This window comes from Bubalus bubalis, chromosome 6 (genome assembly GCF_019923935.1).
Source record: "Bubalus bubalis isolate 160015118507 breed Murrah chromosome 6, NDDB_SH_1, whole genome shotgun sequence".
Classification (NCBI taxonomy): Eukaryota; Metazoa; Chordata; class Mammalia; order Artiodactyla; family Bovidae; genus Bubalus; species Bubalus bubalis.
The window spans coordinates 79432095-79458902 of NC_059162.1; the positions used below are offsets into that span (position 1 = coordinate 79432095).

General features: G+C 36.8%; 1 protein-coding gene across 2 annotated transcripts in view; it reads right to left on the minus strand.

Moving 5' to 3' along the window:
* LEPR (leptin receptor) overlaps positions 1-26808 on the minus strand; it is a 92910-nt gene that overhangs the window by 17488 nt on the left and 48614 nt on the right. For both annotated transcript variants that reach the window (XM_044944888.2, XM_025288536.3), the window contains exons 7-16: positions 26309-26454; positions 22333-22477; positions 15399-15689; positions 15122-15239; positions 12214-12413; positions 9675-9823; positions 8448-8607; positions 8248-8330; positions 3002-3218; positions 1110-1292 (exon numbers count right to left, since the gene is read on the minus strand). In XM_044944888.2, coding sequence (XP_044800823.1) covers positions 1110-1292; positions 3002-3218; positions 8248-8330; positions 8448-8607; positions 9675-9823; positions 12214-12413; positions 15122-15239; positions 15399-15689; positions 22333-22477; positions 26309-26454 — 1692 coding nt within the window. The remainder of the gene's footprint in view (positions 1-1109; positions 1293-3001; positions 3219-8247; positions 8331-8447; positions 8608-9674; positions 9824-12213; positions 12414-15121; positions 15240-15398; positions 15690-22332; positions 22478-26308; positions 26455-26808) is intronic.

The window sequence follows — 26808 nt, forward strand, 5'->3', positions numbered from 1 at the left end:
CCAGCGACAGTCAGTTTGTTCAAGTTCGGGCTGTATGAGCTGTTCCATTTCCCTTTCCTGGACAATCTGCTCTACCTCTTTTTCCACCAGATCAAAGCCAGCAATATTCCCTTTCCATAGGAATTCAGTTTACTCAGCTTCCCTATTCAAGGGAGTTGGGAGATTAAAGTCTTAGGAGATCCTATGTAAAGAGCTTGGGAATGGGACCAGGAATCTTTGTACATATCCAGGTGTCTAGATCTATGGAAGATGACCATCGCCATAGCAAAGCTCAAAATGGATCTATCGGTGATCTATCATTTTCACAAATGCTAATGACACGCAAATATTACTCCACGAGAGATAAATCCCTTTGAAGCACAGAGTAACCACCTGGACAACAGTAATAATGAACTTAATTTAGTTCTCCATCAGTCATTTGTTTCTCTTTACTCTGAAGCTAAATTCTAGGGTTTTTGGAATGAAAAGTATGAGCCATGACATTGTAAATAGTACTACGGCAATCCTTAGCTTCCCTGATTAACGCTTACTCAGGCTTGGAGATTCTGTACTGCGCACTTACATTTTTGTACTTTATTCACCTTACAGGGTAACTGGTCTACTTTTGGGAAATTATGAATCAGACCTTCAGCCTGGCCCTCCAACTCATTGCTAGTGGCAACATAAGTTGGTATACAATTTGGGAAAACAATTTGGCAGTAGATATCAAAAGCTGTTAAAACTCATTTTTTTTAAAAAAAAGGTTAAACTGGAAGCAACATAAATGTTCTCAAATAAATAAATGGTTTAAGTATATTTTGTAGTAAAATGCTATATAATCATTAATGATGGTTAAAGGATTGGGGATAAAATAGAAACGTGTTTGTGATATATCAAAGGAACCAACCAGAAGAAAAGTTATAAATGATACAATATGATTATAACTATAAATATTTAAGTGAAAAACAAATGAAATAGAATTAATTGCTGGTGACAAGGTGACAGAATTAAAGGTAATAAGATGGATTATCTATATTTTTGAAGTTTCCATTAACTGTGTTATTTGAATTAATAATCTGTAGGGTCATATTAACCCATAGGAAAAACTTATCAAAATACAGTAAGCTTACCATGGACATAATACTTCTTAACAGAGGAAGGGATTCTAAGCCATTTAATTTCACTGTCTTCATTAAGAATTTTCCACTCAAGAATAAAATACATCAGATTGTAATCGCTGGGTGACAGCATCCAGGAAAGAATTACACAACTGCTGTTTAAAGGGTAAGCACTGAGTGACTGCACGATATTCACTGAGGGGAAAAGAAGGAAATTTATTTTTAACTTCAAAATGAATGAAAATCTCCAAATTGTCCTTAGGAACATAAAACTTAGTGAAAAAGGAAGAAGGAAGAGAAAGCAGATATTTACACAAATAAATATAAAACATGGCAACTATTTTTGTATCACAGAAGTCATATAAGCAGAGAGATGTGAAAATATATGCTATTGATAAATAAGATTCTACCTAAAATCCAAATTGGATATGGTCAAAAGATGTTCTCTTCTGTAGTAATATACAAGCCTACTAATCATCCTAATTCCCCCCAACTCTTCTCTCCCACTGATGGAATCATGCTTTCAAAGCATAAAACTAATCATTTTAACACCCTCTGCACAGAGTTCCACTTCAAAACCTCCAGACTTCCACAAGTGAGGACAAAATTCTCATCACGCCTACAATGCCCTAAGGGCCGTGTCTCAGCACATCTGTCGGCTTTGCTGCACACACACACACACACACACACACACACACACACGCATGCCCCTGGTGATCCTCCTTCATGTCCTCTCCTGGACCGCAGGATTTTTGGTCAGACTGTTCCTCTCTCAGGGGAGCTCTTCTTCCCACCTTTCATGGAAGTTCAATTCCTATACCGCATCCTCAAGAAAACTTCTCTGACCCTCAATACTGGTTTAGGCTCCTATATTTTTTCTTTTATAAAATTATATTCCTTTCCTAGGAACATGCATCTCAGTTTGTAAATAGGCATTAACTTATATGATTATTTGATTAAAGTCTGTCTCATCTATTGAACTCAGTGAGACCATTATAATTTTACCCACATTGGAATTTCTACCGCCTAGCATAGTGCAGCATTAAACAAATATTTCTATTAATAGAATATATTGATTGAGAATATTTTTAGTGTAAAATACAGTGCAAATGCTTTGAAACTTACATAAAGTTTATACTATATGTACACAAGTAATCACAATACAAGGCAGGATATAAAATACCATAGAAAAGTTAGAAAGTATTCTGAGAACTAAAAAAAAGGATAGGACACATCTAAGTAAAGCAATAAGCAAATATTTCAGGAAGGTACATGATTAGTAGAGGGAAGTGAAATTTGAATTTTTCATTAAAAATTGTACTTTGAATATACTATACAAGCTACAAGTTCCTATATAAAGTGGTTCTTAATTTCCTTGATTAATCAAATATATCAAAATTAATACTAGGGTTCATCACATATTAAATGAAATACAAGTTATTTTCAAATCTAAGCAATTACTTGTACCTATCTAATGTTATACTATCACATATATACATGTAGTATATATGACACACATGTGTGTATTTTACCTATTAATATATGTGTGTGTATATATATGGACTCATTATATACATATGTATATACGTATATAAAGAGAGAGAGAGATTCATTCACCTACAACCCGCACTGGCCCAGAAGTTTAAAGTTTTAGATTTATCAGAACATTCACATTTATTACAGTACTATTTCAACAATGTTCTACCATGTGAAAACCCATGGACAACATCACATAATCAGGATATACACTTACATTATTTTTTAGACAAAACAGAGATAAAAGGTTAAAAAGAGACTGATTCAGGGAATTGTAAGCTTCTTGGAAGATCATTTAGAATGGGAGGGGTTTGAAAAGATTAAATATTAAAAGGAGCACAGGTTTAATACCCTATACCTTTTCTTACCTTTGCTGATAGACCGCGAGAATGTTAAATTAAAATTTGCAGAAGAAGCACCAATTGAATTGATGGCCAGCACCGTAACAGAATGTGCTTGTTCTGTCCAAAGGAAAGTGAGTTTAGTGTGGTTTCCCACATCTTCCAACCACGTTCCATTGTGGGAAGTATGATGTTTTACCACGTATCTTCTTACACTGCACAATGAGTCATTTTTCATCAGGGGCTACGGTAAACACAAAAGTTGATTAGCCGAAGGGCTACAGTGCTTTTTATACAAGCCGAGCTCCTGGAACTCTTCTTAAACATTTCCCATGGGTAGGCAGGGGCCAGACCAGAGCAAGCCCTGATGAATTCAAGGCTGAAGTGTGGGCTGCCCTGACAGCCTCCCTGAAGCTGTCTGGGTGACTATGGAACATGGGAAGCTTGTTTTCTCCTTACGGATTTTTTTTTTTTTCTTTAAGACTCAGAGAATAAATCACTTGAAGATAATGAAGTATGGATATAAATGGGATACTTTTCTACCAGGAAGTTTCACTCTAATTTTAGAGAAAAGAAAGACTAATAGGGAGTTGAGAGTTTCTTCATCTAAAAAGCAAAAAAAAAGGAGTAGCCCTTTGTTTCTGTAAAGCAGAAATGAGAAAGAGCTGAAAAGAAATTAATCACCACTTCTATTAATCTTAGTAAGACTGGTCATTTTTTTTCTTCCCATGACATGCTGACACTACAAATCACAGAGAGCATCAGGACAGTGTACAAGGCACCCCAGAACATCTGTCCTGTAGTTAAAAAAATCATACCAGGGCACCGAGATGCCAGTGTAAAATACATTCTTAGTACAATTCTATCCTTCCATCCTACAGAGCATCAACAATACATCCCACTTTTGCTGTCTCCTTCACCTGTTTCAGGTAAGAATTAAGTGCTACTAATACCTTGTCAGCCTTTAGAAAGCTTGGCACTATACAACAGACTAAAGCAGTGCTTCTCATTTTTTTGTCATTGAGATTCTTCTTCGAAGTCAGAAATTGGGAAACATAAATACAAACACACATAACTACATCCCTGCAGGTCTTGGAAGAACCTGGGTAGGTGGTGAGAAGATATTAGCAGCCACTGCAAGAAATAAGGGCTTCCTTGGTGGCTCAGACGGTAAAGTATCCGCCTACAACATGGGAGACCTGGGTTCAATCTCTGGGTTGGGAAAGTCCCCTGGAGGAAGGCATGGCAACCCACTCCTTGCCTGGAGAATCCCCATGGATAGAGGCCCCTGGCAGGCTACAGTCCATGGGGTCACAAAGAGTTGGACACCACTGAGCAACTAAGCACAGCACAGCAAGAAATAAATGAAAAATCATACATATGTTGCATTTTGTTTTTAAACAATCTGTCAGTTTTCATATACAAAGGTTCACTTTTGTAACCCTCAAGTAAAATTGATGGTAAACTTCCTTACTTTCTAGTCCTGCAAGTTACTCTAGGCTCATCTTGTGTATTTCCTGCCCCAGACCTATTACCAAGCATTTTTTCACAGAGCCTTAGTTTCTTTATTGGAGAATAGTACTAGAAACAAATCTGAGAATGTTGCTTACTACCAGAATATGGCTTTCTCGGTTGACAGATTAAGGAAATGCATGTGTGTGTATTATATCTATATACACACATATCTATGAAAATTTCTCAATCAATAGCCAGACAAAAGATAAAAGAGAACTATAATTACAAGCTATAATGGAAACATAATTAACCTAACAATATAAAATAATTACATACAATTTAGGGGGCTAAGTAGAGTGATATGGTAAGTGGAAGTGCATGCATGCACATATTTTCATCCGCCCAGCCAGTTTGTCTTTTGGTTGGTGCATTTAACCCATTTACATTAAGGTAATTATTGATATGTATTATCTATTACCATTTTCTTAATTGTTTAGGGTTTATTTTGTGTAGGTCTTTTCCTTCACTTGTGATTCCTGCCTAGAGAACCTCTTTTATCATTTGTTATAAAGCTGACTTGATATTGCTGAATTCTCTTAACTTTTGCTTGCCTGGAAAGCTTTTGATTTCTCCATCAAATCTGAATAAGAGTCTTGCTGGGTAGAGTATTCTTGGTTGGAGGTTCTTCCCACTGAAAATTTCTATGTGAATCTATCTGTATCCACATTAAGCTAAACATGAGTTCATACCCTAGCCCATTACCACATGGATCATTCTTTGCTTATCTATAATCAGTTAAACGGTAACAAACTTGAGTCCTTCTTACCACCCATCATCCAATACTTAATTGTTCAATTCCAATTTATATATCTAAGGAATGATGCTAAAGCTGAAACTCCAGTACTTTGGCCACCTCATGCGAAGAGTTGACTCATTGGAAAAGACCCTGATGCTGGGAGGGATTGGGGGCAGGAGGAGAAGGGGGCGACAGAGGATGAGATGGCTGGATGGCATCACTAACTCGATGGACGTGAGTCTGAGTGAACTCCGGGAGTTGGTGATGGACAGGGAGGCCTGGCGTGCTGCGATTCATGGGGTCACAAAGAGTCGGACACGACTGAGCGACTGATCTGAACTGAACTGAATGATACCAAAACTGTTAACCCATACCTTGTGAGAAAAATGACTTTACCAACTAGAATACAGTGGTTATGTACAGTTCCTTTTGACTTTATTCTTAAAAATCTACTCATTAAAAAGGTTGCCTAGGCCTAGACCTTTTTTGCCCAGCTCTTTCAGCGAGGTTATTTCATATACTTGTAGTACAGTTAGATTCTCTTGTTGCAGCCTAAACTCCATTCTAGGATTCTCCAACCTCCTAATGATTTCTCTTTAATTTGTATACATTAAGGTTTTCTCTTTATGCTATAAGGTTTTATGAATTTTTAGAAATACATAAGGCTATGCAGCATGTAGTAGTGTTGGCATTATACTGTACATAGCCATTTCATATTGTCTTTTTGAATTTAGTCATACTAAATTTGAGGTTCCTTCATGCCTTTTTATGACTTTGATAGCGCATTTCTTTTTAGTGCTGAATAATCTTCCATTTGGAGAAGGCAATGGCACCCCACTCCAGTACTCTTGCCTGGAAAATCCCATGGATGGAGGAGCTTGGTAGGCTGCAGTCCATGGGGTCGCGAAGAGTCGGACACGACTGAGCGACTTCACTTTCACTTTTCACTTTCATGCATTGGAGAAGGAAATGGCAACCCACTCCAGTGTTCTTGCCTGGAGAATCCCAGGGATGGGGGAGCCTGGTAGGCTGCCGTCCATGGGGTCACACAGAGTCGGACATGACTGAAGTGACTTAGCAGCAGCAGCATGTACTCACTAGGACAATATTATACCAAATAGTTTCACCATCATAAAAAATCCCCTGTTCTTCATCCATTCAAACCTTTCCCCATCAACCAAACACCTGGAAACCATTGATCTTTTTGCTGTCTCTATAGTTGCATCACTTCATGGGAAATAGATGGGGAAACAGTGGAAACAGTGTCAGACTTTATTTTTCTGGGCTCCAAAATCACTGCAGATGGTGACTGCAGCCATGAAATTAAAAGACGCTTACTCCTTGGAAGGAAAGTTATGACCAACCTAGACAGCATATTCAAAAGCAGAGAAATTACCTTGCCAACAAAGGTTCGTCTAGTCAAGGCTATGGTTTTTCCTGTGGTCATGTATGGATGTGAGAGTTGGACTGTGAAGAAGGCTGAGCATCGAAGAATTGATGCTTTTGAACTGTGGTGTTGGAGAAGACTCTTGAGGGTCCCTTGGACTGCAAGGAGATCCAACCAGTCCATTCTAAAGTAGATCAGCCCTGGGATTTCTTTGGAAGGAATGATGCTAAAGCTGAAACTCCAGTACTTTGGCTACCTCATGTGAAGAGTTGACTCATTGGAAAAGACTCTGATGCTGGGAAAGATTGGGGGCAGGAGGAGAAGGGGACGACAGAGGATGAGATGGCTGGATGGCATCACTGACTCGATGGACATGAGTCTGAGTGAACTCCAGGAGTTTGTGATGGACAGGGAGGCCTGGCGTGCTGTGATTCATGGGGTCGCAAAGAGTCGGACACGACTGAGCAACTGATCTGATAGTTACATCTGTCTTTTCTTGAATGTCATCTAAGTGGAATCATAATGTATCCCTTTACACAGGCTTCTAGCACTTAGCAACATTCATTTAAGACTCATCCATATCTTTTGTGGCTTTATATTCTTTTTATCACTGAAAATCATTCCCAGGCAGCACTAGTGGTAAAGATCCCACCTGCCAATGCTAAGAAATGCAGGTTTGATCCCTGGGTCAGGAAGATCCCCTGGAGGAGGGCATGGCAACCCACTCAACTCATTCTTTTCCAGAGAATCCCATGAACAGAGGCGCCTGGTGGGCTACAGTCCATAGCGTTACAAAGAGTCAGACAGGACTGTAGAGACTTAGCACACACACACATTATTCCATTATATGAAAGTACCAAAGTTTTTTTATAAGAATCTATCAAACTATATTCCAAAGTGGTTGTGCAATTTTGCATTACCACCGGCAAAGAATAAAAGTTCCTGTTGCTTCACATTCTAGTCAGCAATTTATTGTGAGTTTTTTGGATTTTAACCACCCTAAAAAGTATGTATTGTATCTCATTGTTGTTCTAGTATGGATTTCCCTAATGACAAATGATGTTTGTAAGGACTGAATGTTTGTATCCCTTGAAGATTCTAACAAAAAAAATACATTCACTTGGGACAGAAATCAATTCATTTAGGAGAAAGAATGCTTTCAAAATTGTTAAGTTCTATACTCATTGTTTTTAGAAATATCTGTTGTATATTTGCCATCATACAGAAAGAACAATCTCAATGTCCTTGAGGTATGTAGGGAAGGCCATGTTTACTCTGGTTAGGATTAAACACTAATGGAATTTTTTGGACTTGAAGGAACACTAGATATTACCCAGTCCAATCTTATGTTGATAGAGATGAGGGAACTGCGGGTGAAAGGTCTAAGTGACTGTCAACATAACACTGATTAACTACACCATGTCAAGCCAAAAACAGAATTAAAGTCTCCAAACTCCAGACCAGTGCTTCCTCCACTCTACATCTCGGCTCTCTGTAATCAACATCTTCAAACGGAAGTAAATTTGGGATTGCAGAGTTTACAAAAGATGGTATTATTGAGTAAATCTTTTTACAATGAAACAAATCTTTCAGGATACAGAAGTAAAATTTTAAAAACATAAAAATCAGGAATACCTTCCAAAGCAAAGTGACATTTCTCTCTTTTTTAGTGGTGTCTTCACTAATTATTCTCCAAAATTCAGGTCCTCTGATAGGAACTGCAAAATGACAAGGAGCCCAAGTTGTACATATGATCTTAGAAGGATTATCTTTCAGTCATATTTGAAGCACATACTTAGGCATTTTTAAGACACATTCACAAAATCTCTACAGACCTTTCACATCCATGACAACTGTGTGGGCTGGAGTACTCCAATTACTCCAATATCCCAGTCCATCTAGCCTCTTACAGCGCACCTGGACAGTATAGACTGCACAGAGGTCTGGCACTGGGAGACTGGCAGATTTTAATTTTGCATCATATACCTCAAACATCTGTAAAATAAGTCAAATCATTAGACACATATGTAGCTAAAAGACCCTGAGGTGCATTTTATTTTAAACTCTTAACACTATTCCAAAACTAAGAGAGAACTGACTTTGTGTTTTCTGACTTTAGAAATTTACTAGGCTTGCAATGTGAGTCCCTCCAAGTTAAGGATTGCCTTGGCATCTTGTTGTTTCCATCTCATGACAAGACTCGGACAAGAGTTCTTTTGCAACCTCACTTCCCAATCACCCTCTTACCCTAGTGCTAACCTCTGTCCACAGACTTTTAATAATTTTAACCTAGTGGTTAGATACGGCCTACTCTACAGGGCCTGTCTGATATTCAGTCTCTTCAATAAGTAGGTAAACTGTCACATTCAGCTGAAATCACTGTGATCTAGACATAATGGGAGCTCCTGCTATTTCTAGGTTTTGCAGGCTGCTGTCAGAAAGCCGAAACACAAAAGGTATCATATATTCACTTGCCACTGTGGGTGTCATTCTGGTTGTTTGATAAAAGCAGCTTCCAAACTGTGTCCTATTGAATATGTGTGTTAGAGGAAAAGAGATTCCTTGGTAAAATGAGTTTGAGAAACAGGAGGAAATGAAGTCGCAAATGTTTCTTAAATTCAGGACTTCGCCAAACCTTTAACATGCAAAGTATCGTGATGCTACACTAGTGATGCAAGGCTTCCTAGACTTTATTTAATGTGATCTTTGCTCGAGAAACATTTTATGGGATCAGTGTTCTATAAAACACACCTTGGGAAATGATCAGTCACAGGACATTGCATTCCTTGAAAGGGTTAGCAGCTCAATGGATAGAACTTAGGCAAACTCCGGGAGATAGTGGAAGACAGGGAAGCCTGTTGTGCTGCAGTCAGTGGGACTGCAAAGAGTTGGACATGACTGAGCGACTGAACAACAACAAAAATTTAACAAAAAGAACTACAGAATACAGGAGGATGTATTTTTATGCCAGTAAAATAAATCTTATGCAATAAAATTCTTAAACAGTTATAAGAAATAATATTTAGTGAGGCAAGCTGAAGAAATTTCCAGGTAAAAAATACCTTCCATTGTACTTGTTTTCCACTTAAACCATAGCGAATTTGGAACTGAAGATTATTCTCTGGAAAGACCGGCTTTTCCCAAGATATTTTCAATAATCCAATTTTTACAGTAATTTCTGCTTTCACACTGGATGGAGGCAGTGGTTTCACTAGAAAAAAATTTAAAGTATTATGTAACAGTAATTTAAACAGTAACAATGTTTTTAAATGTTATTATGGTTTTATAATCTTCCATTGTGCTTCCCAGGAGGCTCAGTGGTAAAGAATCCACCTGCCAAGCAGGAGATGCAAGTTCAATCCCTGGGTCAGGAAGATACTCTGGAGAAGGAAATGGCAACCCATTTCAGTATTCTTGCCTGGGAAATGCCATGGACAGAGAAGCCTGGCAGGTTATAGTCCATATGGTTATAACGAGTCAGATACAACTTAACAACAATAACCTTCCATACCTTCTATTTATAAAGCAACATCTCTTTCTTAGAATTTTCTCATTCATTGTCTCATTTTATTCCCTACAACTGTATGTGATACATAAGAAAAAGATTGTCTATTTTGCAAATAGAGCTATTGATTGAAAAAAGGTCAATTCATTGTCCATGTCACTCTCCAAATTAATAGTAAGACCTGATTAGAAATGGAGCTATTGTCTCCGCATGCAAAAGATACCATACTGAACACATAAGAAATTTAATAGCAAATTCTGTTCTATATAGAACTTTAATTAAAAGCAAAAAACTATACAGTGCATCCATTTCCACACATGTGGTTTCAAACTTTTCTGCTGTTTGTTAAAAGGTATTTTTAGGTTAAGGTCAGAGGTAGTCTTGCAGAGTAAAGCCTTGGTTCTCTACAGTCTGAGGAAAATAAGTTTTTTAAAGGTAGAAACAAAGGCAAAGAGAACCAGATGGCAAGAGCTTTTTTAAAAAATAGTAAAAGACATTACTCAAACTCAATGTATTTGGGAACTAATATCTCAAAGCAGAATCACTATAGTGTGAACATTTGAAGCTCCAGATTTCATCCACAATACTTCTTCAGACTGTGGATAACCAAAACTCCTAAACTTGTCTTATTATTACTCAGTATCTCATGCTTATTCAGTTCCTCATATGCCAAGAAGACATTCTTCACCAACCAGTATGATGACATATTTTTCCCCTTTTGAAAAGGTATTAATAATTCCTCCTCAAGAAAAGAAGTATGAGCTTCCAAAAGATCCTAAGGCATTAAATCTGTGATTGCACTTGACTGAATCATGTGGACATCACATCTATAAATTCCATGAATGCCTAGTTTGTACAAGGAATGATTTGAAGTACAATAGTTCATGTGATTCCCAGAATACTGACCTTAGGGAAGAAGAAGGAGTTTTCTACATTTTATACACGATTAAATAGTCTCGGAGCATTTAAGCAACTAGCCCAAGTTAACAAAGCTAGTAAAATGAGGAGCTGTCATTCCCAAAGTTGAATTTTCACAGTGTCTTCTAGTATATAGTAGGCAATGTAAGTCCAACTTAAATGCCTTATATTAGTACTAAAAAGAGTAACATCAAAAATTGTTTGGATATCAAACTGAATCCATGCTGCCGTTGCCACATAATAGATGCGCGGGTGTATCTGTGCATGTTTGTGGGGAGGGGTGTAGAAGAACTCTTTGCTACCCTAGGATATTTAGTATCAGAGAAGTACTCCTTACAATTAAATCACTTAAAATGGAACAAAACTAGTGAGGGTAGATCAATTAATTGGGACTTCATATTGAAAGAAAACTTTTTTGATTATGACAATTTCATCCTATATCTAATAAAATTTAGATTTGAAGTCAGATATGTATTAATTATCTGAAAATACAATGGACCAATATTAATTTTTGGTATAATTTCCCAACAAAATAGTATACAGCATCAAAAGATACTCTTCTGTCTTTGCCAGACAATCATAAATGGGCCATTTTTCAAAGATTTCACAGTGATACTTGGAGCAATATACCAAAATTTCCAAGGGTTCTCTTTGTCCTTTGAAATCAAAATATCTTTTTAAAATACTATGATGGATGTCGTCGTCTTGATTATTTTCTCTTTATTTCACTTGAGTTATTTTGAATCCTTCTGCTTCCTACCCAGCTTTACAAATTTAAGCTTTGAGTTATGACTACTCAGATTTCAAAAATCATCAGAATATCCAAATTAAACTTTTAAATTAAAAACATCAGATGTTGCCATATGTATATTGAGAAAAAACATAAAGTAGTGTATTATTTAGAATAATATTAGTACCAAATTTCAAACCCAGTAACCAATATAACTCAGCAAATTATGTGCTAAACATATTCCTATTGTTAAAAAATTGTGCTATAAGTAAAATAAAAATTGTAAAATTGTCTAAGGCTGATTGTCTTTTCAATCTCACTGCAAATAGGAAAATAATTTTTTAATCTAGTGTGATCAGAAAATAGCAAAATTCAACTGTTACCCTGAATCAGTCTGAATCCAAATCTGCTAATAAAAATGAAGACATACATATAGTTTTTGACGTACCCACAGAATCAGGAATGACACAAGCTGGTGGAGAGTCCAGTGAGCCCAACGTGTGATTAATTCTAATCCACATTGTATAGCCAGATAATAGAAAGATTGGCTGAAATATGCATTCATAAAAACCATCTCTCTGCAAGTGGCAATCTTTGGGTTCAGATACAGAATGAATAGACGGAACATCAGAACAGTACAGGCTGCTCCTTAAAAGATACAAAAACAATCAATAAGTATACAACAATGATGAAAGCAATAAGATATCTGAGACTTCTTTGTTGTTTAAAATACACAGTTTTTGCTCCATCTAAAGGTAGTTGTTCTTATTGAAAAGGCATTTTTGAATTCCCAGCTATATTACAATCTTTCCATAAAAATAGAAAACATTTATTAAATATTTCACTTGACAGTAAGTGGGTATGCAATTGAAGTAAAGGACAATTTTCTAATAAGGACAGAAGGATCCAATTAGAGACAGGACTTACACCACTTTGGAAGCTATGCTAATATAGCTCAGTGATTGAATTTTTAAAACAAAGATCGTAAGTGGTAATGGGACATTCCTGAGATGGAAAAAAGATAAATTCCTTGCACTTTAAATTCTACCACAAATTGAAAACATAATTGATAGTAAATTATATCTTAATTGACATTTCCCTAATATATTCTAGTTCAAAGCAATATAATTAAAATAATACCAATTCTTGACTTTTATATATGGATCATATAGTCAGGTGAGCTTCCCAAGTGACCCAGTGGTAAAGAATTCACCTGCCAGTGCAGAGGAGACATGGGTTCAACCTCTGAGTTGGGAAGATACTCTGGAGAAGGAAATGGCACCCACTCCAGTATTCTTGCCTGAAGAATCCCATGGGTAGAGGAGCCTGATGGGCTACAGTCCATGAGGTTGCAAAGAGTTGGACACGACTGGGCATGCAGGCATATAGTCAGACATATCACTTATTTTCTCAGAGAAGAAAACTAAGAAAATATTTTTATAACCACATCCCAATCAACACTATACCTTAGAGAATATAAAGCATTTCACCTCTTCTTTGAAATAACTCTTCTGCCATTATTTGCTTTAAATATAGTAGTTAAGTGCTAAAAGTAGCAGTTACTATTTCCTTAGGAATGGGAGTAAGGAGGTTACATGAAAATGGAAAATCTATATTCTTCTGTCCCTTATTTTCCATTTTTTGTGACACCTTTTTCTTCCTATTTCCTCAAAATTACAACCATGTGTGAGTTTGTGTATGTGTGTGTGAAAGCCTGTGATGGGTGAGGTTAGACGAGAGAGTGGGATGAGGAGTCATCATCTTGTACAAAAGCACATTAGCAGTCCACTTGGAATTCAAAGATTAGCATCATTATCATTATGATAGATACAAACATTTATTGAATGTTTACCAGAAGAAATCATATCACTTAATTATAATTAAATAAGATATTATTAATTCTCACAGAAACCCTTCAAGTCCTATTATTTGTTCCATTGTACAGATAAGGAAAATGAAGCTTAGAGAGGTTAAAAATCTCGACCAAGCATATGCAGCTAGTTTCATGGTTCTTCTGAAAATACTAGGAAGATAAATGACTCAAACGCTTAGAGAACAGTCATCCACAAACACCACTGAAAATGTCATGGAAAGAAAGTAAAGAGATTACAAAAGTAATGTGGTATACAGTGAACATTCTATTGATTTTAAAGTACTCATATCAGGCAAGATGAAGACAGCTATTGTTCCCACATGAGAGATGAAGAAATTGCCCCGTTTTTTCTAATACTACGTAAGAATAGATTGGTAGCAGTAGGAATAGATCAGAACACATTATTTGAGAAAATGGATTTGTTTTTCAAGTAGAAACTTTAGATTTTAAGAATAAATGAGCACAGGATATAAAACTAAAAGTCCTGATACAAATGGAGACAGGGTGTTTAAGAGTATACATGTTCTTGAAAATTACTAAAGAGTATAATAAAAATTAAAATATGTCTATCTTGTCCTAATCAACACATTTTAGATAAAAGCATTTATACAGAGAAGGAGAATACTATAGGAAGACAATAAACTTAAATTCTTTTTAAAACAGAGAAGGGTAAAAAACAAATGAAATTATTCTTTACTAGAATAGTTTAATCATTATGAAATAAACAAAGTTATGGTTACCAAAGGGGAAATGAGGGAAGAAATAAATAATTTTGGAGTTTGGGATTAACAGATACATACTACTATTTATAAAATAGATAAACAACAAGGATTTACTATATAGCACAGAGAACTATATTCAGTATCTTATAATAACCTATAATGAAAAGAATCTGAGAAAGAATAGATACACACACACACACACACACACACACACAGAATCACTTTGCAGCACACCTGAAACTAGTACAAGATAGTCAATCAACTATAGTTCAATTAAAAAAATAATCTTTCCTATTTATAAAAACCATTCATATTGTCTCTCACAATCTCTGTGCCACTACCTCCATTTTTTTCTAAAACCTTAATCTTCAGCAAATGATATGAGGCTTCTATAATCCTTCATATTTTCCTCTAGTCAATTCTCCAAGTCAAATTAAAAATGTATAGACATTAGTTTTGGGGATTTCATTCATTAACTACATACTAATTATTTCTCCACATTAAATGCAATTGTGGAGAGTTAACTGATATCAGAAAAAAATAATCTGACACAAAAACAAAATTACAACTTTTTGTGTGTGAATTTTTTCAAGAATCCCCAATTTATTTAACTCCTCAAAAATTTCCTAATTAAGTATATTCTACTTTCCTCTTTCAGGAGGAAAGAGGATACTACAAGAGTATCACTATCATGACATTTTTATAAGAAATGTTTATCTCACCATATCCACAGAAAAAAGAATAACAAAAATAATACATACCTATGATACCTCAGCTGCAAATTGCTTCCTGCAAGTGATTGGATTGCATTGGGTGACCATCTGCAAGTCATTTTAGTTAAGTACCCATCAGTTTCACATGATATATTGATATTGACATCTATTTAAAACACATTAAAATATTACTATAAAGCAAAAACACCAAAACATTTTTTAATGAAAATCACATTTCCTTAGCATCTCCAATGGGACTCTAAGACAGAGTCCATAATAAAAATGTACCTCATGGAAAACAAGAAGACAAGCCTGGGGTTCTTACCAATGACATACAGCTCAGCATAGCGGTGGTGGCACTCGCGCTCGCTGCAGCAGTACACTGCGTCATAGGTGAACTTGCCTCGGGGTTTGGTTGCATTCAAGTTGGGAAAAGTAACTTTGCTAATATGGTCATCCACAACATCATACTGGCTTTGAGGAATTCTCTCAGCTAAATTCAACCACCAAACAATCTTGTTTGAGGAAACGATCTTCTTTTCATTTTTATAGATACAGTGAAAAGAAATGTTAGACCCAACCGCTGTCAGAATTTTAGGTGGAAAATATATGACATCTGTAATGGGGGAAGAAAGATATGATATGAGATCAAGAAAGAAAGCATCACGTAAGTAATTGATAGCACGCAAAAAGGATTCACCAGGCATTCAGGATTATACTGCCCCAAATAAAATGAGTGTGCTGAGAGACTGCAGAACTGTAGCTGTCCATTCATGAAGAGTTAGTAAGCATCCCAAGCATTCTCATTTTCAAATGACTTGAGTGCCCATAAATGTCTTCGGAATTTTCTAAGAACAGAGATTTACTCATTATAAAATATGTTTTAGTGAAAAACTGTCACTTTCTGATAGGCAGAAAATTAGTGAAAATGAAATATAGTCTAATTCTACCATGGCATGTCTTCCATCAGACTCTGCTTTCAGAATCAGCGAACCTTAGGCAGGTTCTCAATTCAAATCCCTACAAAGCAAAATCCTGAAGAATAAATGGTGATAGCCCTTCTCTTATTTGAATACATGAAAATTTCAAGTAAGCGAGTAGAGAAATAAGCTTTAAATAAGAAAACTTGTTAGGAAACGTAAAATCAATGATGCACCAGTAAACAAGGCAGGCAAAACTGCAAATACTGTTCTGTAACATCATTTTAAGTATTTAGTGCCAGTGTCCTGTGGCTGAGGAAAAGCGGAACCAATATTTCTCTAAAATATTATTCTTAACACCCATGCACTATTGCATAGTACTGTTTCAGTCTCCTATCACTGGAAACATTTTCTTTTTCTTTGTGTGCTCAGTCGTCTCCGACTCTGTGACCCAATGGACTGTTGCAGGCTCCTTTGTCCATGGAATTCTCCAGGCAAGAGTACTGGAGTGGGTTTCCACTTATATTCCCGATCCAGGAATCAAACCCATGTCTCCTGCACTGGCAGGTGGATTCTTTACCATTGCGCCACCTGAAGCCATAGTTAAGTCTCTATTTTTTTAATTAGAAACAGAATAAAAGTAAATGAATGTTTACACAGGAACAAATTATTTCTGCCATAATGCATTACGAAAACAGGATATTTCAGTTGTAAAATTTAAGGTAAGCTATTTTCTGCTGATGGGATATGAATACCTTTTTCCTTATATATCCTTTGAATTACCCTCAAAACAAATCCAAAAACTTTTATTAGTTCTTATTATTTTTCTCTTTTATGTAATAGCACGCTAAACTCCAATGTCTTAATATTTATGATCCATAGAGGATATTTGCATTTGCTATGTCTACAGTCAAGTACAAACAGGAAAAAAACTTCATAGCATGAAATTACTGGACAGAAGTTAGCCCTTATATTTATGAATATCACCTAGGGCAGCACTCGGGTAATTACTTACCACACACCTCATTACCAACTGCCTCAAGTCTCAATTCAGTTTTTTTAAAAAAGAATACAAATAAAATTTCCAAAATTAAATTGAAGCTTTAATTTGAAAGATAATAAAAAGCTCAAAGCATTTCACTTTGAAATTGAAGCCTAAGACTTAATTGAAAAACAGGATTAAAGTCACAGCATTTTCATGTAATTAAATGCTAAAATAGCTTTAAAAAGAAGTTATTAAAAACCTGATGATCTATAAAATTTACATTGAACAAATGTGAAATTGATATGTGCTGACTGTTTAATTTTTAAAATAATATAAATATATCTATCTTTTATTCTCATGTGAGATACTACTACACTACAGTTTGTAAATTAAAACAACAATAATGATTTTCTTCCCATGACCAAATATCAATACCTTTACAGGATCTGCATTAATGAATTCTATTTAAAAAGGAAATTCTATTGACAAATATTAGTAAATTACTCAAAAGAACATAAATCATGAATCAAACATTTTAGATAAATTATTTTAAAATGTGTGTCTTTATCATAGCTCCATAAAATAGATTTTTTAATTCTTGGAGCAGATTACCTATTTTTCTTTAAGAAAAAAGTATTTTCTCTAACCTGGTATAAGAGCTGCACAAGAAATGTAGATATTATCTAACATGTGTTTCTCCTCTTCTTTCACAGCAACAAGAATGCAGTTAATAAAGTTAGTACAGGAATTCAGCACTTCTAAAATTGTTTTTAGTATGTAAATTGCAATATTCATAAGTTCTGGGAAGGTCCTGGGTTTTCCTTGAAAAGCATCTCCCAGCAGCTATAGAGAAAGAACCTATTAAATTCACTCTAAAAGAATCCATAAGAATTCCTTGACTAGGAATAGTCAATGCTTCATTAACTATGCACTTGGTAGGTACAGCTTAAATGCATTAATGAATAAAATGTAGCAGTTACAAAGGTCCTGAGAATTAGTATTCTGTCTGCAGCAATATTTACATCAAGTAACCTTTAAGTGTTTGGAAATAATAAAACAGGTGTGATAACACATTCTAAACAAATTAATGCCTCAATCTCATGGAATGTTTCTGTTTGCTGGACAGTGAACAATGGTAGTGAACCTAATCATATTAAGTAACTAGACTTAAGGGAGAAGGATTCGAATCTCTTTACACAGGAATAGGAAGTCCCCAGGTTTGGAGACATACTTTGCTGTTGCACAGCTTTCAGGAAATAAGTCTCAAGTATGGTCAGGACTATAAAGTACAGACATTGCAGCCAGCATAACTCAGCAAACCTAAACCAAAAAAACTAAGCAATGCTAAAACCTCATTTACCAAGAATCATGAAGGAAATGAGGTATTCCAATAAAATGCTCTATATAATTAAATTTACTGCTTACTAGCTTTGAGGGTCAATTTTTAGGGCTACCAGAAATCTTGCATAATTATACATTATGCACTTAATTGCCTTACTAGTGGTTATAAACATGAACTTTGGAGTTAGGCTATTTTGTAATTGTATCAACTGTTACAAGTACTTAACCCTATCTAATTCTCAACTTCGTTTATAAAAGAGGGATAACAGTACTTATCCCACAGGTCATTGAAAGGATAAAATGTTAGTACGTGCAAAGCACATAGTGCCTGAAACACAGGAAGCACCCTATAATTGTCAATATTATTATTCAAGAAGGAGTTCTCAATATACTTCTACCTTTTATTTGTGATTTAATACATATTACATCATTACAGCAGATAATACTGGAATAGGAAAATGTGCTTGGGAGATGCTAAAGTGTATAAGCTCTCCTCCCCTCTACCGGTGTCCTGCTGCTGCTGCTGCTAAGTCGCTTCAGTTGTGTCCGACTCTGTGCGACCCCACAGACGGCAGCCCACCAGGCTCCCCCGTCCCTGGGATTCTCCAGGCAAGAACACTGGAGTGGGTTGCCATTTCCTTCTCCGATGCATGAGAGTGAAAAGTGAAAGTGAAGTTGCTCAGTCATGTCCAACTCTTAGCAACCCCATGGACTGCAGCCTACCAGGCTCCTCCGTCCATGGGATTTTCCAGGCATGCCTGGAAAGGGGTGCCATTACCTTCTCCACCGGTGTCCTAATCTACTTTCTATTTGACAAGTTTCTGTCTTTCCCTTGATAATCAAATGGTATCACTCATGGCATCTGAACTATCCAAGTTGGTTACATTAGTAAGCTTAACCTCACACTCTCTGCTACATCAACAAATTCTGGCCTTTGAGGTAGCTGTTTACTCACTGTCTGCATTCATTCCTCATTTTCAGGTTTTTCTGTTTGGAATGTCAACAGTCACTAAAGGGACACATCTGTGTTGAATAAGTAAAAGGCTAGCTATTAATGGTAATACTGTTTCTTGGTCTCCAAAATCACTGCAGATGGTGACTGCAACCAAGAAATTAAAAGATGCTTGCTCCTTGGAAGGTAAACTATGACAAACCTAGACGGCATATTAAAAAGCAAAGACATCACTTTGCCGACAAAGGTCCATATAGTCAAAGCTATAATTTTTCCATAGTCATCTACGGATGTGAGACTTGGACCATCAAGAAGGCTGAGCGCCAAAGAATTAATGTTTTTGAACTGTGGTGCTGGAGAAGACTCTTGAGAGTCCCTTGGACAGGAAGAAGATAAAACCAGTAAATCCTAAAGGAAATCATTTAACTCTGAATATGCATTGGAAAGACTGATGTTGAAGTTGAAGCCCGAATACTTTGGCCACCTGATGAGAATAGCTGATTCACTGGAAAAGATGCTGGGAAAGAATGAAAGCAAAAGGAGAAGCGGGTGGCAGAGGATGAGAGGATGGGATAGTATCACTAACTCAATGAACACGAATTTGAGCAAACTCTGGGAGACAGTGAAGGACAGGGAAGCCTAGAGTGCTGCAGTCCCTGGAGTCACAAAGAGTCGGACATTACTTAGTGACTCAAAGTGAGTTATGCAGCACCAAGTGATTTTGCTCAGTCATGTCCAACTCTGTGATCCCATGGACTGTAGTCTACCAGCCTCCTCTGTCCATGGAATTTTCCAGGCAAAAGTACTGGAGTGGGTTGCCATTTCCTTCTCCAGAGGATCTTCCCGACCCAGGGATCAAACCCAGGTCTCCCACATTGCAGGCAGACACTTTACCATCTGAGCCACCAGGGAATTTCTTCAGTGACTGAAGAACAACAATTATTGGATACTGCACAAGCAAATAAATTAGCAATGCTTCTTTTCAATAAAACATACCTTTATTACCTTCATGTAAACAAAACACATAATATTTGCCTATGAAAGACCATATACATGTGTACATATGTGTTTTATAGTATATATTAAAATATCTGGTTTATTATGAAAGCATAAAAATATGATACAAAATATTAGTAAACCTAGCAAATTTAATCCTACAGATACTGATATGAACTAGGAAAGAAATAGAAGTATAAAAGGGTTTTGCATAAAGCAAAATAGAACTAGAAATATGTCCATCAGAAGGTCTAAGAACCTAAGTTGAACAACCCAAAATAAAATTTTATATGAAATGTAATACAAGTAGTTATTATTCTGGATCAAAGATTTCATTTAATCCAACTGAATACATAACATTGCTAAGAATCATTACAGTAGGAAGGTATAAACGTATAACTTGAACATCAGAAAACTTTAAAACAATCATGATTCTTTTAGAATTTCCCTTTTCTTCAGCGAGGGTAGGTTCTCAGGTCTTATTAAGAAGAATAACAGCAAAGAATGAAGCCATTTTCTTGTGGAAGAGAAACATTTCACCAGACAGCAAAATACAGGTACAACTTACAGGCCATTCAGAATGGGAGCAGGGGCTGCTGCCTCCACCTCCCTTATCAACTTCCCTACCCCACCACCCACTTCACCCAATCCCACTGTATAAAAACCTCCACGGGACATTCATTGAAATTCGATGCTGTTAATTCATTCCACTCTATGTATTTCACAGCTGGTCACTAAGACCTATTAATCAGTGATATATAATTCAAGATAGAACAAAAGTTGAATTTTCAGCATCCTATGACACACATTGTGATAATAGTGATGTGAGGAATAGAGATGAGAAATCCCTGCCTTCTAAGTCTGTTCACTCAAGGTTCCTGACTTTTCAAGTGAGAATTAATCCCTTCTAATGCTTAGCACTTACTCTAGCTCTTCTCACAGTGTTATTTGTGCTAAGCAATTAGATAAGTATCATGTCAGCCTCTAAATTTCATTAGACTTTGACATTCTGAATATTGTTTGTCAATTTACAAGCTTGATATTTATAAACTATGATCCACTATTTCACAAGTGCTTACTAAGAGTCAGGCACCGCAGTAAGCACTTTATGTGCATCATTTCATTCTATCCATATAAAAATTCCTTCTTCTACAGATGAGGAAATTGAGGTATAGGGAGGTTAAGAAACTTTCCAAATAAGGGGGGTGGGCAGGACTCCTACAAAATTCTGTCAGACTCCAAAGTCAGTGCTTTTAAACTACTACTGATACTTACTTTTTAACAATCAATGCTTTTTAAATAATAAGCAATTAATAAATAGGCCTGTTTAGTGTTTTACATGTTTTACACGTTTACATGGTTTAGTGTTTTACATGGTACTTGCTTTCTCTGTGTATCTACTATCAACCTGAACGAGTTTGAGTGGGAATAATTTTGCACATTTGATAGATTGAAAACTAGTCAAAGAACTATGAACTGCCTTCCTGCATTCACAGCCTGGCTTGTGCCAGGGCTACCACCATTAGACTCCTGGGCCTCTATGTAAAACAATGCACCTCAACTCCATGAGGAAGCTGTGAATAAACTGCAGTTTTTCTGACGTTAAAGATTATTTTAAAAACATGAAAACTGAAAGTAAAAGCTTTGCAAAGCAAGCATCTGGAGTGAAAAGAATTGCTTAATTATATAATATATATAATATTCAAATAAAACTTTAATATTTAAAACTTATACCAAATAAGTATATCTGATTTTCAAGTGTAAATTCAGGAAACATCAGTACAAGCAGTGTTCTGAATTTATAAATTTGGAACTTTTATACCAACTCTGTCTTTTGAGTAAGAAAGAGTAATTCAGCAAGATACTGCTATGAATCCATATAAATGAGGAAGCTCTTGTACAACTTTTCACTAAAGGATGACCTTATTTGAAGTTTAAATTAGAAGTTAATATGGTGTTCCTCCTTTTGATTTACCACCACAAAATTTAAGACAAGTATAATATGCCAAAGGCAATTCCGGAATCACACTCCCCTGTGAACAGAAGTGACTCTTACCAAACCTACCTTGTGTAGTAAAGGTAAGAAGGGCGCTCCAATCACTCCAGATTCCTAGGCCATCCAACCTCTTGCTCCTCACCTGTGCGCCATACGAAGACCCAGGAAGCACACTGTCTACTAGCAGAGACGTAGCTGAGACAATCTCATCAGCCTGTTAAATATCATTTGAAAACATCAGAGCATTAGGTTGATGTGAAACCTTTACCAAAATCGATTACAAGCAGGTCTCTACAAATTTCAAAGAATTAAAATCTTACAGAGGAGTTAGCTGGCCACAGTGGAATTTAACAGAGATCAATAACCCAGTAACACATGTTTGACTGACATTAGTCAATAGTATTTTTAAAAGCCTGTAAGTTCAAGGGAAAAAAAATCACAGTGATAATCAGCATATATTTTTAACTGAATGATAATGAATATTGACTTTTCAAACTTTGAGAGGAACAGCTAAACTCAATGGGAAGCTTCAAGCCTTTGCTGACATCGATAACATACAAGATATTAATAGACAACAATGCACAGAGGGACATCCTTGATCATCCAGTGGTTAAGAACCTGCCTGCAACGCAGCGGACACAGGTCTGATCCTTGGTTGGGGAAATAAGATCCCACATCCCATGGAGCAACTAAACCCACACAGCACAATGAAAGATCCCACGTGACACAGTGAAGATCCTGCATGCAATAGTTAAGACCTGACGCAGCCAAATAAATAAGTAAATATTTTTTTAAAAGGTGATGCACAGGGTAGGCATAGAGCTATAAACCTTCCTAGAGCAATGGGTCACAGAAGGAGGGCATGAATAATTTTAAGAACCCTGGTCTGATGATCAGCTGTGTGGGTTAATTGCTCAGTCATGTCTGACTCTTTGCAACTCCATGGACTGGAGCCTGCCAGGCTCCTCTGTCGATGGAATTCTCTAGGCAAGAATACTGGAGTGGGTTGCCATTTCGTTCTCCATGATGATCAGCTACAGTCAATCAAAATACAGTTTAAAAACCAGAGTGAAAACATCTAAGAGACATAACTTCATAAAACAACCAATGAGGTATTCCGAAATTATTGAACTTCCTGGCCCATTCGACTGTGGGGCAACACAGACTAAAAATGGCAAAAAGCCTCAGTAATACATTAAACAATATCAGATCGCCTATATTTAAAATCCTGAAGTCAAGTGGCATTACGAAGCATCATTATGAATAAACCTAGTAGAGGTGATGGAATTCTAGTTGAGCTGTTTCAAATCCTAAAAGATGCTGCTGTTAAAGTGCTACCTTCAATATGCCAGCAAATTTGGAAAACTCAGCAGTGGCCACTGCTGGAAAAGGACTGGAAAAGGTCAATTTTCATTCCAATCCTAAAGAAGGGCAATGCCAAGAATGTTCAAACTATTGCACAATTGCACTCATCTCACACGCTAGCAAAGTAATGCTCAAAATTCTCCAAGCCAGGCTTCAACAGTATGTGAACCGTGAACTCCCAGATGTTCAAGCTGGATTCAGAAAGGGCAGAGGACCAATGATCAAATTGCCAACATCTGTTGGATCATTGAAAAAGCAAGAGAGTTCCAAAAAAAAAAAAAATCTACTTCTGCTTTATTGACTATGCCAAAGCCTTTGACTGTGTGGATCACAAAAAACTGTGGAAAATTCTGAAAGAGATGGGTATACCAGACCACCCTACCTGCCTCCTGAGAAATCTGTATGCAGGTCAAGAAGCAACAGTTAGAACTGGACATGGAACAAAAGACTGGTTCCAAATAGGGGAAAGAGTATGTCAGGGCCGTATACTGTCACCCTGCTTATTTAACTTATGTGCAGAGTATATCATGCAAAATGCAGTGCTGGAAGAAACACAAGCTGGAATCAAGATTGCCAGGAGAAATATCAATAACCTCAGATATGCAGAGGACACCACCCTTATGGCAGAAGGTGAAGAAGAACTAACAAGCCTCTTGATGAGAGTGAAAGAGAAGAGTGAAAAAGTTGGCTTAAAGCTCAACATTCAGAAAACTAAGATCATGGCATCTGGTCCCATCACTTCATGGCAAATAGATGGGGGAACAATGGAAACAGTAAGAGACTTTATTTTGGGGCGCTCCAGATCACTGCAGATGGTGACTGCAGCCATGAAATTAAAAGACACTTGCTCCCTGGAAGAAAAGCTATGACCAACCTAGACAGCATATTGAAAAGGAGAGACATTACGTTGCAGACAAATGTCCATCTAGTCAAACCTGTGGTTTTTCCAGTAGTTATATATGGATGTGAGAGTTGGACTATAAAGAAAGCTAAGTGCCAAGGAATTGATGCTTTTGAACTGTGGTGTTGGAGGAGACTCTTGAGAGTCCCTTGGACTGCAAGGAAATCAAACCAGTCAATCCTAAAGAAAATCAGTCCTGAATATTCATTGGAAGGACTGATGCTGAAGCTGAAACTTCAATACTTTGGCCACCTGATGCAAAGAACTGACTCACTGGAAAAGACCCTGATGCTGGGAAAGATTGAAGGCAGGAAGAGACAAGGATGACAGAGGATGAGATGGTTGGATGGCACCACCGACTTGATAGACACATATTTGATCAAGCTCCAGGAGTTGATGATGGACAGGGAAGCCTGGCATGCTGTAGTCCATGGGGTCGCAAAGAGTCGGACACAACTGAGCGACTAAATTGCAAGTCTTAGAAAATTAGCCCAGATATAAAAAGACAAGTTTTCACCTCTAAGTTATATAACAATTAGTTTTACAAATTAAAATGCCAAAGTTATGACCAATGAGGCTCTTGACGACTCCTCCTTCTCTCCTACCCCTCCACTACTGCTCTTAACCTCACTCACTGCCCTGACCTCCAACTTCCCATCCCTAAGGTCCTCTAAATCGCTATTTCCTCTATTTAGACCCTAATTTCCCTGCATCACCACCTCCTTCAAATCCCTACTCAAATATCACTTTCTTAAAGAGATCTTCCCCTCCCTCTAATTAATAATACAACCCATCCTCTACCACTTGCGATTGCAAGCTCCCCTATCCTGTTCTTCTAGTGTATCCTGAGTTCTTGGCACCTAGTGGGTGCACAACACTTTCTGAAAAAAAGATTTGACAGACTATACTGTATAAATCCTGGAGAAGGCAATGGCAACCCACTCCAGTACTTTTGCCTGGAGAATCCCATGGACGGAGGAGCCCAGTAGGCTATAATCCATGGGGTCGCTAAGAGTCGGACACGACTGAGCGACTTCACTTTCACTTTTCACTTTCATGCCTTGGAGAAGGAAATGGCAACCCACTCCAGTGTTCTTGCCTGGAGAGTCCCAGGCACAGAGGAGCCTGGTGGGCTGCCGTCTATGGGGTCGCACAGAGTCGGACACGACTGACGTGACTTAGCAGCAGCAGCAGCAGCAACTGTATAAATGCATGCACTGCATGTAAACAAATATATTGAGTAATAAGAAAAAATAAGGATGGCATGTAAAATCAAAAGCCAGAGAAGGTCTTTAAGTGAAAATACTATGATTACGAATTCAGTAGTTCTGTATCTGGACTTCTTGTAGTCATTAGTCGTGTGTGTGTGTATGTGTGTCTGTGTTAACGAGACAGAGAAGGAGAGTGAGGGGGAGAAAAAAGACAATCTAATATACTAAGCTTTTGGAAAAGGAACTTTTTCTGGCAGTAAATTCTAAGAGAAATTTGCCATGCTTATCAAAATATAACACAGATCCACATGTAAGAGATATTTAGTAACACTGAACAACTTTTCTAAAATCATTTTATAGAAGATGCAGAAATTTTGCGTACATGCTCATTTCTTTTGCTGATCTTGAATGAAAGCTTGAATGTACGATATTGAAGTATGACTGAATCTCCTCAAAAACAGTATACACATTTGATAGGCAGAGGCATTCTCTATGGGACTTGGAGGGCATCTCACCTTTTCTTTAATTGCTTCTCAACTTTTCATTTTATTTACTAAAATATACTTACTTTTCTCATATTTTTTGTAGAATTCTCTGAATATTGCACTTGATATTGAAGTTGAAATGGTACCAATGTTGGGCTGGACCACGAAATCTTTAAACTACCAGTGTCTGTGATTTCCATACGCAAACCTAATGGTGGATCAGGCTTCACTTAAGAAAAAAAGAGAACACTTTTAAGTCAAGTTATTTTCATGATAATCATAAAATGAAGTCAAAATGAATTTTAGCATATCCTATTCTTTAAACTAAGGAGTCCTTATCCAAAGGCTAATTACAGAACCAAAATATTCTACTACTGTAACTTACCATAGCAATCCATGTATTTTTGTTTCCTTCTCCCTACTTGGTAAAAACTATAAATCAGAAAATGATGTTATTTTGACAAATATGATTCCTGCTATAAAAAAAAAAACGCTGCTTAACTTTATTGAACCTAGATTTTCCCACACTTATTTGAAGCCTCCCTTGATGAAACCCACTGTTTTAGTGAATTGCAAGGAGAAA